At 44.8% G+C, this 15,292-nt stretch overlaps 1 protein-coding gene across 1 annotated transcript in view; it reads left to right on the forward strand.

The window, feature by feature from the left end:
- Positions 1-15,292, forward strand: part of CCNY (cyclin Y) — a 128,785-nt gene that overhangs the window by 110,407 nt on the left and 3,086 nt on the right. The window contains exons 5-9 of the mRNA XM_032624131.1: positions 2,821-2,856; positions 6,074-6,131; positions 6,224-6,343; positions 11,462-11,628; positions 14,886-15,048. Coding sequence (XP_032480022.1) covers positions 2,821-2,856; positions 6,074-6,131; positions 6,224-6,343; positions 11,462-11,628; positions 14,886-15,048 — 544 coding nt within the window. The remainder of the gene's footprint in view (positions 1-2,820; positions 2,857-6,073; positions 6,132-6,223; positions 6,344-11,461; positions 11,629-14,885; positions 15,049-15,292) is intronic.

The raw sequence follows: 15,292 nt of genomic DNA on the forward strand, positions 1-15,292 counted from the left end.
CCCGCGGTCAGAAACATGTTTTGTTTTCCTGATCAAGAAAATAGCATTTCTTCATTCCCAGCTCCCCTTCCCTCCTGGCTCTGCAGCAAGGGCAGTTGAGCTAACCCTCTGGTCAGCCTGTCCTGGGTGACCTCACCATTTTCTGAGGACATGGCAGAATAAGCAGGCCTCCAAAGCTGGGCATTTGGAGTAAAGCCTGAAGCCTGGAATTGATTCTGTTTTCAGCTGACTGTCCTTTGCCCCCGGCAGTCACTTCTTTCACAGTGACCGACTGAGCTGGCCTGTGGAGCTGGGCCCAACACGTGCGTCCTCAGCTTGGTTTTCTCACTTTCCGGGGTGTGATCTTGAGTGGACATTGGCCTACAGGCTGCCACTGTGTTTTACGGAGGCCTGAGTCATGATAACGTCCAAGCTTGCCTTCAACTCTGGAGGTCTGGGAGACAGTAACCTTGGGGCCCCGAAGACCTTCACTCCATCTACAGAAGCTGGAAGACCTCTTGAGGTGGAATTATTCATAGGGCAACAACAATAATAATAATAATAATAACTTTGCTTTAGAACTTTATATTTGAGATCTTGCTTTTATACACTTCATTTGATTGTAATAACCACTCTGTGATGTGGGTTTAATTGTAATTTTTTAGATGAGGAATTGAAGGCTCTGAGAGGTGGATAAACTCTAATTGATGAAGGAGCCAGTTTTTAAACCCAGCTGGTCTGACTTCAGTGCAGTGGTGATTTTCCTGTGATGTGCTCCCTCACAGGGGAAGCAGGGACCATATTTTTCTCAATCAATCAAAGCAATTAAAGTAATCACTATACCAAACCCAATCATATGAAACATTCAATTTAATCATCACAGCAGGACTGTTAAATGAATAAAACAGTACTTTCTTCCTTTTTTCTAGAGGCAGCATTATAGAATGAAAGGGCATAAAACCATGATACAAGTCGGAAATCCCGACATCTAGTGTCTCTACCTGAATTTTCTTATTTATAAAATAGAAACAGTAACATTTATTATTTCCCATTGCAGGGCTTTTAAGGTACGTGAAGGCACTTTGAAAACTGTACCATTATTTTTTAAACGTCTGAAGTCCCTTCACCCCACTTTCCTTCATCAGCTTAGATGCTTTTCAAGATGTTAGGAGGAAGAGAATATATTACATATGCTCAGGGATACTTTTAACACTTAGCTGAAATCATTTGAATTAATAGATCTGGAAAGAGAGATTTAGAAGGAGATGCTTTCTTTTGATAGAGATGAGCTGTTGTCATGTTAAGTCGTGGGTGAACATCTGAGCTACTCAGAGTCCAGCGTGCATGCCCAGGTCTCTGAGTGAGTGCCGCCGCCGAGTGAGCTGAGGTGTTTGGGACCCAGCCCTCTACCTCCATGTTGGTGCCCTGGATGGCAGTTTCTGTGCTCTGAGAACACAATCTGATGCAGACAGTTAGCTATGTTCTTAGAAGCTTAAAAAATAAATTTTTGGCCTCCTCAATACATTTTAAAGTAAAACAAAAATTGTGGAAGGATCTAGACAGGTTGCAAAAGAGGAAATAATAAAAAAAAATTGGGCAGTCAACACGAATAACCCTGCCAACTTGACAGGTGATCAAAGAAACTCAAATTGAAAACGGTTACACTTTTAACCTGTCCAGTTGGAGAACATTTTTTCAAAACATTCAAGGTGAGTGTTGGTGAAGGGGAGGTGAGACAGACACTGGTGGGGAAGTACACTGGTACAGCTTTTCTGCAAAGATACTGGGATGTATATGTGGGGAGCCTTACAGTTATTAATGACCTTAGAGCAAGTAATTCCAAGTACAGGATGTTTTCTTATGGAAATAATATAGTGATAGGTCACACAAATATTTATCTGTGGGTATATTCATTATGGTGTTAATCATAATTGCAAAAATATTAAAAATAACTTAAATGTTCAATAGTAGGGGGATGGTTAATAAATTATTCAACAGTGTAATGGAATATAGTCAGCCATTTAAAGTCACGTTTTTGAATAACACTTTAATGGTAAGAAAAATGTTAATGAGGATAAAAGTGGGATGCAAACCTGTTTGCTTTAGGTAGAGACGAATAAATACCTCTATATCTTAAGCTGATAGTAATAATCTTTGGGCAGAGGAATTATTTTTCTGTATACTTTTTTTATTTTCCAAAAATTTCTTCAATCTGAATGTAACACATTTTATAATCAGAAAAACATTATTTGAAGAAAATTCAGGGGATAGGAATGTCTTCATTAAATTCAGATCTTTTAAAATGTAAAATAAAATTTTGAGGTATTACAAATAAGAGTTACACTACCATTTCAGCAAATGAATGAATAAATTAGGCAGATTTCCAAGAGGTTATTGATTTAAAAGAAAAATGGCAAACCACTGTGGGTAATATTCACATTTTGATGGTAGTTATAAAGAAACCACTAATTTTCTAAAACAGCAGGTGCTGAGTTGGAGACTTCTAGAGGTGTTTGATTTCACCACCTATTTTTTACATAGTGCCTATATTTTAAAGTGAAGAAAGCTTAAGATTTCAGATAGAAAGAGAAATTTGTTTCTGAATATCACTTGAAGTTTTGGTGTTTCTGGAAAAGATTTAATAATTGCTCAAAATAAGTGCCTGATTGATTTACTTTGAAGAATGCATTTTCTTAATCAGCATTGTGAATTAAGCGGGGCTGTTCAGATGGGTCGTTTTTTACTTAAATTTTAAATATTTATGGTCAGACTGATGCCAGATAATATATAACATCTTGAATGTGCTTATGGAACACTGAACGTCTGCATTTTATTTTACAGTGTAGCTCTCGCAATATATTACCACATCAAAAACAGGTAGGTGGATTTTGATTAATTTTGTGCTAAAAACATCACACATCATCTACTGTGATGTTTTTCCTATTACGTTCTAGTTCCTCAGCCTTTGAGTTTTATATTCTTATTTCATTTTCATAGAATCTCTAAAGTTAGTGCAATTTACCCACACTTACTAGGTAAATGCTGAACTGCTTCTGAGTCAGAGGACACCAAATGAAGCCAGCAAAACAGAAGAGTTTCTTGACAATGTTCAGCCTCCTCTTGACTTTATTTTCTGTATAATTTGCTTAAACATCCTGTCTGTTATAAAATATTTAAACAATTTTCTGTGTGCAGCTTTAACATGAAAAAATGTTTAGTTTATAGTTTCAATTCAGTAGAAAAAGTTTTGTAAATTTAGTCATAAACTATTTTAATATAGTAGAAATTCTCTCTCTGATAGATGTCTGGAGATCGTTCAGTTAATTTTAAAAGTCAGTTAAAACAGGGACTCACAGAAGAATCATTTAAACATTTACCTTAAGCATTTTAATTCAACATAAAACATGTAAAAGTACCCTCATTTGCCAGTTTTATGCAGCACTGAGGCTTCTGCTTTGAGCGTGGGGCATTGATTACTGAAGTGCTGTCCTTTTATAAGCCACACCTGATTTGTGTGTGTTTTTTTGTTTGTTTTTGTAATCAATAGCGAGAAAACTTGTGACATTTGCTAAACAATGAGTGTAGAATCTTTTAGGCTTTGACCACACCTGATCTACAGCAAACTTGTTTTTAGTGATTTCCTTTTATTGGGTCTTTATGAAGCATCCTTCTTCGTTTTCATGAGAACAAAGCCACTCTCACTGCAGTCCTGTTCCACTGATGGGTGTGACATTTACATGTGTTGTATGAGTGTAGTAACAGTTCCGGGAACCAGCAAGGTCACCTTCTGGCTAGCGTGGGTCTCCGTGGTGGGGGCCACAGCCCTGGAGTCTACTTTAGGAAGGGGACAAGGGAGAGTTGTGACAAGCAGTGACGTGGAGGGTAGATGACAGAGCTTGTGATGGACAGGTTATGGGAAAACACAGCCATTGGAAGCAAATACCAGGAAAGGTGTTCTCTGTAATGACCTTTCTCTGTAATGTAACTGTGATTCACGGTTCATTACGGTGCTTGAGAAGTCTGGATTTACGAACTTACAAAATGTAGGATACTGGAACTTCGAACCTTGACCAGAGTAACTTAGTGACGGTGTAGATTCGTCTTGCTGCTTATTTCTATGATAGTAGTTCACACTTTTTAAACACTTAGGTCTTAACTAGCAATGTAATACCATTGGTGAAACTCAGATGTGTTCTCAAAACAGTTTCGCATTAGCGTCTCCGATTTCTCAGTTCTTAGACTCTCTGGGCCTCAAAGCTAATCTATAGCCATAGCTATTAATAATAAGACCCAACTCCATTAAATGCTTACTCTGACCACCCTGGTCAGCTCTTTGCATGCCTTATCTCATTTAATTTTTTATAACAGCTCCATGAGGTGATTCTGACATTATCTCCATTTTACAGATAAAGAAACTGAGGCATAGAGAGATTTTTTTTTTTTTTAATAATTTGCCTGAGATTACACAACTAGTAAAGTGGGGAATTGGGAATTGAACCCAAGCAATATACCACTGAGACTTTAAATGCTATGCTCTGCTGGGTTAATGGTGATACATTGGGCCGAGAGGAAGTGGAGAGAGTCCAACAGAAAAGTCAGCCTGTGGAAACAAGCATGATTAATTTACAGATTGTAGCCTGAAAGTGTCTTGAGAAGAGGTGTCTGCAGACTCTCTCTTTGACAGGTCATACTGACCCAGCCTCAGGGGCTGGTGATAGATCCCTTAGCTTTGATAGAGACTGTGCTGAGATTCATAGCTTTTAATGGAAGTGAAAGCAAAATCCACTTCTCAGAGGAGTCATTTTAGCTTAAATTCTGAATCCTTATTTATATTTCTGAACCTACATTTTGATTTTTAAAATTACTTGTGAAAGTTTCTCGAGAGTGCTGAATGGTGTTTCAGGGGCTCTCACTCCTCAGGAGAACTGAACAGGGCTGAAGAGCCTGAGGTTGGGGGCGTCCCTCACCTTCCTCCTTGAGTACCTGGCAGAGGCGGTTGGCAGTCGAGGGGGATCGTGATTCCTCAGCGCCAGGTGCACTTTATGTTTTCACCCCACTCTCCAGTCCTGACTGCTTGAGCTGTGCTTTTATTCGGGTTCATCTAAATCTTTGCTGTCTGTCCTGCAGGCTAGTGAAAAGCAGCACAGGTATGAATGCCCAGAGCTTTAAAAACAGTTCCCACTGGGCAAAGACAGGGATGAAAATTGAGCTGTCCTGCCAAGCTCTTTCTTTCGCTTTTATTTTGACGCAGACAGTAAGTTCATAGAACAGAAACTGTAGTGTTTGCCACGGGGCGTGCGTGTCAGGGACAGATCTGCAGCCTTCTGATACTTGCAAGCCTAGTTGACGTTGGAAAATTGTGTGCTGTTAACCAAAGCAGTGGTTTCCAAATTTAGTTTTTAAAGAAAAAATTTTAGACAAAACTCAAATGACATAAAACAGATGGAGGTAGAGCCATCACTAGTGGAGTGTGGACGACCCCCCAGAGCCCAGCGGCCCTGCTGAGCTCACAGTGAACGCTGCCACTTTAAATGGGTCTGTGCAGTTACCGGCTTGGTAACAACCAGTTACACTTTTCTACGTGTCCCCTTTTGTTTTTCAATATACAATCATGAAACTCCTCATTAGCGAAGTGGTTAAGTTGCATGCTGTGAAACTTTCAAACTAATCTCCAGGACACACTATGAGTGTTCATTGTTACCCTCAGAATTCTTTCTTGTCGACCACAACGTAAGGATGGTTTAAACAGATCTGTCAGCCTTTGCTCAGAAACAAGAGGTTAAAGAAATTTAGATTTGGTTCATTTGAAAACTCAGGAAATGAAAATCTAGATTTTCACTTAAGTTAATTAAACTAAATGTGATTCATAACCTTTATTTCTTGGACTATTCAAAAATGATTAAGTATTGTCCCCAAGAAAAACAAATTATAATTCATGAATAATCAGTAGCATCTCTTAACAGCACGGCCTCTGTTTCTTGAAATAACAGCTGAATCAAAATATATTTTTGTTTTCTTTTGACTGGCACTCATACTTGCAGAAGGTAAACTCCGTTTTCTGTTATTTCTCCCCCCGGCCCGCCCCCCCAACCAGGGACCCAGATGGAAGGATGCTCTTGGATATTTTCGATGAGAACCTTCACCCTCTTTCGGTAACCCTCCCCCGGGGTCTCAGGGTGTTGTCCAGTCGTGTCTCTGTTATTCTTGTTGGGCGGCCAGTCATTGAGAATCTCTCCTTTCCCAGAAATGCGAAGTGCCACCAGATTATGACAAACACAACCCAGAGCAGAAGCAGATTTACCGGTTTGTTCGGACACTGTTCAGTGCTGCTCAGCTGACTGCGGAATGTGCCATTGTCACCCTGGTGAGTGCCCACAGGGTGATGCGGTCGTGGAGTGGGGCGCAGGCAGGAATGTCCATCACGGACCTGGGAAGCACAGCACCACTTCAGGGTTGTCTTTTATCTGGGAGGGTAGCGACGGGATCTCCTAAAAGAGGGTGCGTGTGTGGTCTGCTCCACAGTGCCCACCTAAAGCCCATTGTCAGATCGCACTCAGAATCAGGAAAGCTGAAATGCTGCGTGCAGGTAAGTAAAGCATGGGGCCCAAGGGCCTGAGAAGGACCAGCGCCTCCTCATTAACGTCCAGGTTTCTGGTGTTGGTTCCCTGCAGAGGTTTAATACCATTGATCAGATGTGATAAGTTGATATATGGGAAGGACTGCTGTAGTTGCTGCCTTCTCTTTTGTGATTTTCATGTAAATATGTGTCTGTAAGATAGAGACAGCGTGGACATAAATCTGCACTTTAAGACTTGGGATAAAAATCTGTAACCTTACTTAGACTCTGAAAACCTTAGGGACGGACTCTTTAGGTCACATCTCATTTGGGAAATAGATTTGACAGTGTAGCCCATTGTCACTGACCTTTCGTCACTGACATTGTGTGCAACTCAGATAAGAAGTCAGCTCTGCCAGTGCACGGGCTGCCCCGAGGGACCAGAAAGTCATCCCTGCAGTTCCTGAGAAGAGATTGGTGTGTGACAGAAAGTGTACAGGACCCTTTGTGTCTCTGCCACACTAAGAGCCCTGTACTCTCGGACGATTGGACAGTAACCTGTTTGTTTGTTCATTTCTTCTCTCATGGAACTTGCCGCCTGGTAGGTTAACAGACATTCAACAAGTCTTCCTCTGGTGATCTGGAGTGATGATAGGTCCTTAGGTCATGATTGGGAAGCATATTTATTGCTCAGCTTTGTTCCTCCAAAGGATGTCACATCCTTAACAAAACACACCTTGGGCAGCAGGATTGATATTTTAATGAAAGGAGATTGTGATAAAGGGGAGGGAAGGGTGAGAAAATCAGATGACACTGTGGATAAGATTAGTACTAAAATCCACACCATGATGAAAGATTTATTTTGAAGCTTCTGCAGATGGAATGTGGTGGGGTTTTTTTACCTTCCATTCCTAAGAAAACTGTGACCTGACCGTGCCCTGTAGTGCCTTATCTAGTTTGGATTTATTGGCATGAAGGAGAAGGTTAGTGTCCTGTGGAGGACACAGTTTCTGCAGAGACATGGAGAACATGTGAAGTGTGTTTCCCTGTCTCCGAGGGGGGCTGGGAGGGTGGCTAGTTTGTCTTGGGAGTACTACCAGAGTGGTGTGTGTTTGTCAGTCATTGGAACTGCTGAAATCTTCTCTTGTCCTGTGACATCAGCTGGTGGCTTAGCAGGGGATTAGCATACATATATGGCGGTCTTGCTGGCTACAGCCTAAAGGTGAGCAGCTTCGGGGCCCGCACAGCAGGCCCAGCCCTGCAGACCGATTCTCTGGGGCCTGCTTGGTTGGCCAAGTCAGCGTGGGGCCTGTGGGCAGAGGGGAGACAGCTGCGAGCTCTGAGTGAGCCCCATGTATGATGATCCTGCCCTTCTCTCCAGTCTCTAGAGGTAGAAGCAGCCGTTCACAACAGGTCCGGTCTAGAGCTGGCAGAGCTGCGTCTCTCTCGGCCTTTCTCCTGGGCCTTCTCTTGGCTGCGTGCCCGGAGGGAGGCAGGGGGGGCCCACAGTTACCTCTGCACTGCTGCACACAAGGAACCAGACTGCAGCCTGCCTGTGCAAGGAGCTTCCAGGACCTTCAGCCACTTGCTCCTGGCGGTATCAGGAAGCACCAGTCATGCCAGCCCAGCTGGGTCCCCCTCGAGTGGCCTGGCAGGTCCAGCCATTGCTGCATGGCCATGAGGGCTGCCATTCAGCCCCTGGACTGCAGCCCCAAAGGGCCTCTCAGAGGCTGGTGCTCTGATGGTGAGGCGACCTGTGGAATCTATCCATTCTGACCCCGAAGACTCCCTTTTTAGGTCACGTTAGTGGTTTCTAAGGAAGTCAAAAGCTGTTGTTCAGATGGTGTCCAGTGACGAATCCAAATATCTCATTCTTGTGCTCCTTCAAATACTAGCAAATAGGAAGCGCTGTTGAGGTCCCAGTTGGCTAAGCTCTGGGTACGAGAGTCTTAAGGTGAATGGACCCAGTGCTGCTCTTTAAAATCCATGGAAAAATTCCAGCATCGTCGGAAGTTTGGTCACATATCCTGGATTCCATGAGCTTGCATTTTCTCCCTCCCCCGTGCCTTTAACAGTTTTATTTTCTACAGTCAACTGAATGCTCTTTGTAGCTCAGTAAGTGCTCACTGGCCTCTCTTTTCTAGAGACTCCAAAGGATGGTCCTTCTTATGAAAGTAAATCTGAAAATTTAATTGAGCAAGAGTGTACCTGTTAGCAACGGTCTGGGGAATGGTGTTGAGAAAGAATCAATTGTCCGTTATTTTACTTGGCAGAGAATTAAAACACCCAAGTGGGAGTTTACTAAAGAAGTTGCAGCTGACCCTTGAATATAGCTTTACTGGCAAGTTCTGCTAAATTACATGCTGTTAAGTGGCGCTTGTTATGAATGCCTTATCTCCCAACATAACAACTGCCTTCCCTCAGTAATGGAGTGTATTTTCATGTCTGATTCCTCTAGTTAGCCCTAGTGGAATATCAGACATGGTAGATGCCCGTTATTTTTTTCTAAATGTTACCTTAAATATTATCTAGTGTACCTGTTAATATCTATCAACTATGGTAAAGTAAGAAGAAAATTGAGTAGCCTTCTTTCTGTACTGAGTCAATGAGGAGCTGTTTCATTGGGGAGCTTGGAGAAGTTTACATAGCTCATCTGTATAAAGGAATAGAGTCTTAGGGATCTGGATGAAGACTGTTCATAACAATTGCTTTAAAAAATCTGGAGTTAGGTCCAGCCTCAGTTTCCTGCTTGATTTTTTTTTTTTAAGAAATACTTTATTTATTTTTTGGCCGCACCACATAGCTTGTGGGATCTTAGTTCCCCGACCAGGGATTGAACCCGTGCCCTCAGCAGTGAAAGTGTGGAGTCCTAACCACTGGACCACCAGGGAATTCCCTATCATACATCTTTTTGATTCTCTCCTTGGTAGAATGAGAAGAATTAGTCATCAACCTTTGTAAAAACTATGGAAGTAATCATTCCACGGTTCAGAAAAATGTAAAACATACCAATAAACAGATTTTTATGAAGGGAGACTTTAAAAGGCATTCGTACCTTGTGATCCAGCTTAAGCAGTGGGCTTTGTGGGTATTTCTGATGTTTGTCTTCAAACTAAAGTATGGCAGTTTATAAATCCTATATTACATGGTTTCATTTTACAACTTCAGCTGGAATTATTTCATTTAAAAACAACCACTTCAGGGACTTCCCTGGTGGTCCAGTGGTTAAGACTCCACGCTCCCAATGCAGGAGGTCTGGGTTCGATCCCTGGTCAGGGAACTAGATCCCACATGCCGCAACTCAGCCCGCATGCCTCAACTGAAGATCCCTCACGCAGCAACGAAGCTCTCACGTACTGCAACTAAGACCCAGTGAAGCCAAATACATGCATACATACATACATAAATCTTTTTTAAAAAGATACTTCACACCCATTAGGATAACAATAATTAAAAAAAAAATACAGAAAACAACAAGTGTTGGCAAGGATGTGGAAACATTGTAACCCTTGTGCATCGCCGGTGGGGATGTAAATGGTTCAGCTGCTGTGCAAGGTAGTATGGTGGTTCTTCAAAAAAATTAAACATAGATTATGATATGATCCAGCAGTTCCACTTCTGGGTGTATACCCGAAAGAATCAAAAGCAGAGGCTCGAACAGATACTTGTACACCAGCGTTCACAGCAACATTATTCACAGTAGCCGAAAGAGGAAACCACTCAAATGTCTGTCAGTGGATGATAGATAAACAAAATGTGGTCCATACATAAAATGGATCATTATTCAGCCTTGAAAAGGGAGGACATGTTGACACATGCTACAACGTGGACATTATGCTCAATGAAAGAAGCCAATCACAAACGGACAAATACACTGCGATTCCACCTATGTAAGGTACCTAGAGTAGTCACAGTCACGGAGGCGGAAAGTACAAAGGTGGGTGCCAGGGGCCAGGGGAGGGGAAGTGGGGAGTTGTAATAGGTACAGAGTTTCAATTTGGGAAGATGAAAAAGTTCTGGAAATAGAGATAGATGGTGGCGATTTCACAACACTGTGACTGTTCGTAATGCCACAGAAATGATTAAGTGGTAAATCTTGTGTGTATTTTACCATAATAAAAAAAGATACATTTATCAACACTGCCTGTAAATCTACAATTACCTCAAAATAAAGAGTTTAATTTAGAAACAACTACAGATAGAAAAAAATAGGTTTCTTCCTTTCATATCCTTTGTTCTCCTTCTTGGCACATTGGTGGTTTGGGTTCTTTTGTTTGTTTTTTTAAACGGAACTTTTTTTTTTTTTGGCTGTGTTGGGTCTTTGTTGCTGCATGCAGGCTTTCTCTAGTTGCGGCGAGCAGGGGCTACGCTTTGTTGCGGTGCGCGGGCTTCTCATTGTAGTGGCTTCTTGTTGCGGAGCACGGGCTCTAGGAGCGCGGGCTTCAGTAGTTGTGGCTCGCGGGTTCTAGAGCGCAGGCTCAGTAGTTGTGGCGCACGGGCTTAGTTGCTCCGCGGCATGTGGGATCTTCCCGGATCAGGGGTCGAGCCCGTGTCCCCTGCATTGGCAGGGGATTCTTAACCACCGCGCTACCAGGGAAGCCCGGTGGTTTGTTGAATGTGTGTTGATGTCATAGTTGGTAGTGTGAGAAATTAACCCGCAGCTCCTAGAACACTTTCCTGCCCCGGAGTCTTAAGGGCCCTGCCTCATCCACACATCCAGTTACGGAGTGTGCCTCTCAGCCCATTTTGCCTCAGACTCGTTGAGCCCTTTGACTTTTTAAAATACGTGTGATCAGGCTGTCAGCGCCTGTTTAAAGCTGAGCTGGGGGAGTGAAGTGAACAGCTGGGAGTTGGTTCGCGTGTGTTGGCGGGTGTGGAGCAGTAACAAGGCAGGTCACCGGGCGCCGGCGTGCTCGTGTCTTCCAGGTGTACCTCGAAAGGCTTCTAACATATGCAGAGATTGACATCTGTCCGGCCAACTGGAAGCGGATTGTTCTGGGGGCCATCCTGCTGGCCTCCAAGGTATGGGACGACCAGGCCGTGTGGAACGTGGACTACTGCCAGATCCTGAAGGACATCACGGTGGAGGACATGTGAGTGTGGGCGGGGGTGCCTGCAGAGGAAACCCTCCCCTTTGTGGACCTGCTCAGTGTGGTTATGAGTGGATGTGATTGCACGTCTGTTGTGGGCTGGCCGAGCAAGGACACAGTTGCTGAAAGCCTTATTCTAGGCGAACCTTCCTTTACCTTCCTGCTCCCTGTCTGCGGTGGGGCTCATCCCAGCTCTGTATCCACTGCAGACTGATGACTGGCAGCAGATGGGCTAAAATGTTACCTGTTTCTGTTCAGAGAGAAGTCTTTCACTGCTTTTGTCACGTTTTGCAAGTTCAGTTGCTTAAAATGAGCGTTGTGTCCTCGAGGTCCCCCTGTGCTGTCCTGGTCGGGCTGCGTGTTCTCAGGGCACCATCCTGAGCTCACACTTAGCTGCGGCCCGGGGGCTGGGGTCCCAGGGGCTGGGCGTACAAGAAGTGGGGTCAGAACCTCCCAGGAGCAGTGAGCTGTTTTGGAAACACTCAATCACATGAATTTCTTACAGTTCCTTATGGTTTACAGGCATTTCTGACATGATTCTTGCTAATATTTTTCTCGTCTTGTTTGGCTTCCTTGAGGAAGCTCTGAGCTGGAGCAGGTTCCACTGTGTCCCGGTCCACATACAGGTCCCTGGACCCAGTGACCAGTGCGGGCTCCTCCCCACCCTGCCCCCCCTCTTCCTGTTGCTGGTTCGCTGAGCACCCCATTTTTGTGCTGCCCTGGGAGCTCCTGTTTGTGTTTTGGGTCTTTTGCCAGAGGCTTTTCCTGCTGCATACCTGTATGACTCCTTCCTACATGTCATTCTTTATCATAAAGAGTAAGACAAATATGAAGTGTTTGACAGCAAGAAAAATAAAATGAGCATATTTTAAAAAAAATTCTTGATTACATTTCAAGGTGAAAGCAGTTACTAAGATAATTGTCATCCAGACTGTAAGTAGGTTGCTTCCACCTTTGAGCTGCTGTGAATAACACTGTCGTGAATATGAACACGGGTGTGCAGACACCTCCCAGAGGCCCTGCTTTCCGTTCTTTGGGATCTATGCCCAGAAGTGGGATTGCTGCTTGTTGGCTGGTCTTTAAAGTGAGCCCATTTTTCTGCAAAAGCCGACAGGCCATTAGGTGATGAAAACAACTCTCTTTACTCCATTTTAGAACCCCACTTGCAAGTTGCTAAATGGCATCAGTTCAGTTGGGTTTCTTTACAGTGTTGATCTAGCGTAACAAATATTTCTTAAATTTTTTTTGTTTATCGACTTGAATTTATTTATTATAAAGTTTTACATCAGAACTATTTCCTTATAATTATCCCCTTCGGGGCAGTAAATCCATCAAGCCTGTTCTCTCTGCATCACTGTTAGTTTTTTGATGATTTATCACATAACAAGCTGTCAGATGTCCCTGGAGGATGTACTTCTGCCGTTTGGAAATTCAGATTTGGGGAATTATTTTTATTTTCTAAATCTTGCCTTAGTTGGAAAACACAGAAGCTCTAAAATCTTTATTTCCCCCCGAACTTAAACATTCTGTTCAAGAAAACACTCAGTATTCAGGAAGGCTGTTTTTTCCCCAAGGAACCCTGGGAAACTGCCACCTTGTTCAAAACAAGATTCCTCTTGACTTTAATCCTAGTTATACCCTCAACAAGAGGCAGTGGTGTCTAGATACCATTTGGGGCAGGAATAGCTAGCATTTATACTAAAAACTTGCTGGCATTGGAGAATGGGCTCTGCAGTGGCACCTCTTAGCCACCGGGTGGCAGTCTGTCCACAGGCAGCTCCCAGGTTGCCCAGGAGAGCACTTCTGCCTTAGCGTATTTTTGACACTTAAGATTTTACCTGGCTTCCAGTATTTCACAGGATGACTTCTTATTAAATCTCACTGAAAGGAGCCATAAATACAAGTCATTAAAAGTGTAAAGTTTAGCACAACACACACATTTGGGGCTTTACTCCTTTCTCGAAGCTGCATCGAAGCAGCCCCTCCGATTAAATGACCTGAATGCGACGTCTTGGTCCCTCCCTCTGAGGCGCTCAGGCCTTCGATAACGACTTGCTGAGGTTTCTCGCTTCTAATCTGCCTGGGAGCTTCCGTCGGGGAACCAGCCACCCTGCCACCTTAGTGCTCCCGCCCCCGTTGTCATAGCAGCGCTAGACGGGCTCGGATGGCTAGATGGGGCCCCTGGCCAGGAGCAGACGAGCTGCCCCGCCCCGCCCCCCGGCTCCTCCCCGCCGGAGCTGGTCGCTTCTGGGGCTCAGTTCAGCTCTCACTTCCCGGAAGCCTTCCCTGGATCCCTCCACCCAGGCTGAGCTTGGTGCGCTCCTTTCAGTAACAGGAATTATGGAGCACCAACCTCATGTCAGGTGCTGAGCTGGGGCCAGGCTGCACCATCAGATGTCACGGTTTCTGGCTCCGAGGAGACAAGGAGGGGAGACTGTGATAAAGGACAGAAGTGATCCCGGGGTGCTGCCTGGAGAGGTGGCCCTGGAGCAGTGCTCCCAGACAGACCTGTCGCTGAGGACGCTTCTCCCCCGGCAGTAACTACGGAGAAGTAGGCCTGTAAGTAGGCCTGATGACAGGGAAGTTTTCAGATGCATTCTGGCCGCCCTGGTTCGTCTTCATACAGCTGTTGGGCTCCCTTGTGGACCAGGGGCTGTTGCTGAGTAGTTCTGAGCGGGCGGACAGGACCAGCAGCGGCAGCTCGCAGGAGTGTTAGAGATGCACGTTCTCGGGCCCACCCAGACCTGCCGGATCAGATGGGTGGGCCCAGCAGGGGGGTCCTCACATGCCCTGCAGGTGATGGGTGTGCGCTGGGGCTGGGGAACCGCTCCTCCTCCCGTGGTCCAGAGGAAGGCCGGTCAGCGCGTCCTCACCTCTCCTCCCGGGGAAGGGCAGTCCTCTGGGTCTTGGGGAGGCCTGTCCTCCAGGCTGCTGTCCGCCCTCACTGGACTCCACTTGACAGCTCTCGACTGCATCTTCTGCCCTGTTTGAGCCAATGGCTCACGCGGAAAGGTGAGGCCAGAGCCTGCCGTGTGTGTGTGTGTGTGTGTGTGTGTGTGTGTGTGTGCGCGCGCGTGCACAGATGTACTCAGTCTCAGTGTCAGGGTCGCCCTGAAGCACTTTCTGGTGATCATCCCAGTTAATCAGGACTCATCCTTCCGGTCACTGGACCAGGTGGACTTGGCTGTGTCCAGCAGCCTGCCCAGGCGGCCACAGGTGGGGACAATGGCTGAGCTGTGCGTTTGTGGCTTTCTCTGCAGGAACGAGCTGGAGCGACAGTTCCTCGAATTGCTCCAGTTCAACATCAACGTGCCCTCCAGTGTTTATGCCAAGTATTATTTTGATCTTCGTTCTCTGGCGGAAGCCAACAACCTGAGCTTCCCCTTGGAGCCCCTTAGCAGGGAGAGGGCCCATAAGCTGGAGGTAAGAGGTGTCGGCGCCCGGCGGGTGCACTGCTGCCGACTGAGCTGTGTGCTCACGGCAGTTCCTGATACTGCGTGTCATAAAATAAGGACGAGGTGCCCTGGATTTAATTTGTACAACCTCATATTTTTAATAGCCTTATTAATGGCGGTTTTTACTTAATGTGCACTGATTGTTTTTTAAGTCAAAGAAGTTTTTTAAAAACCCGTTTTAAAAAAAATGTACCCACAAAAAGAGTGTTCCC

The sequence above is a fragment of the Phocoena sinus genome, chromosome 2 (genome assembly GCF_008692025.1).
Source record: "Phocoena sinus isolate mPhoSin1 chromosome 2, mPhoSin1.pri, whole genome shotgun sequence".
NCBI lineage: Eukaryota > Metazoa > Chordata > Mammalia > Artiodactyla > Phocoenidae > Phocoena > Phocoena sinus.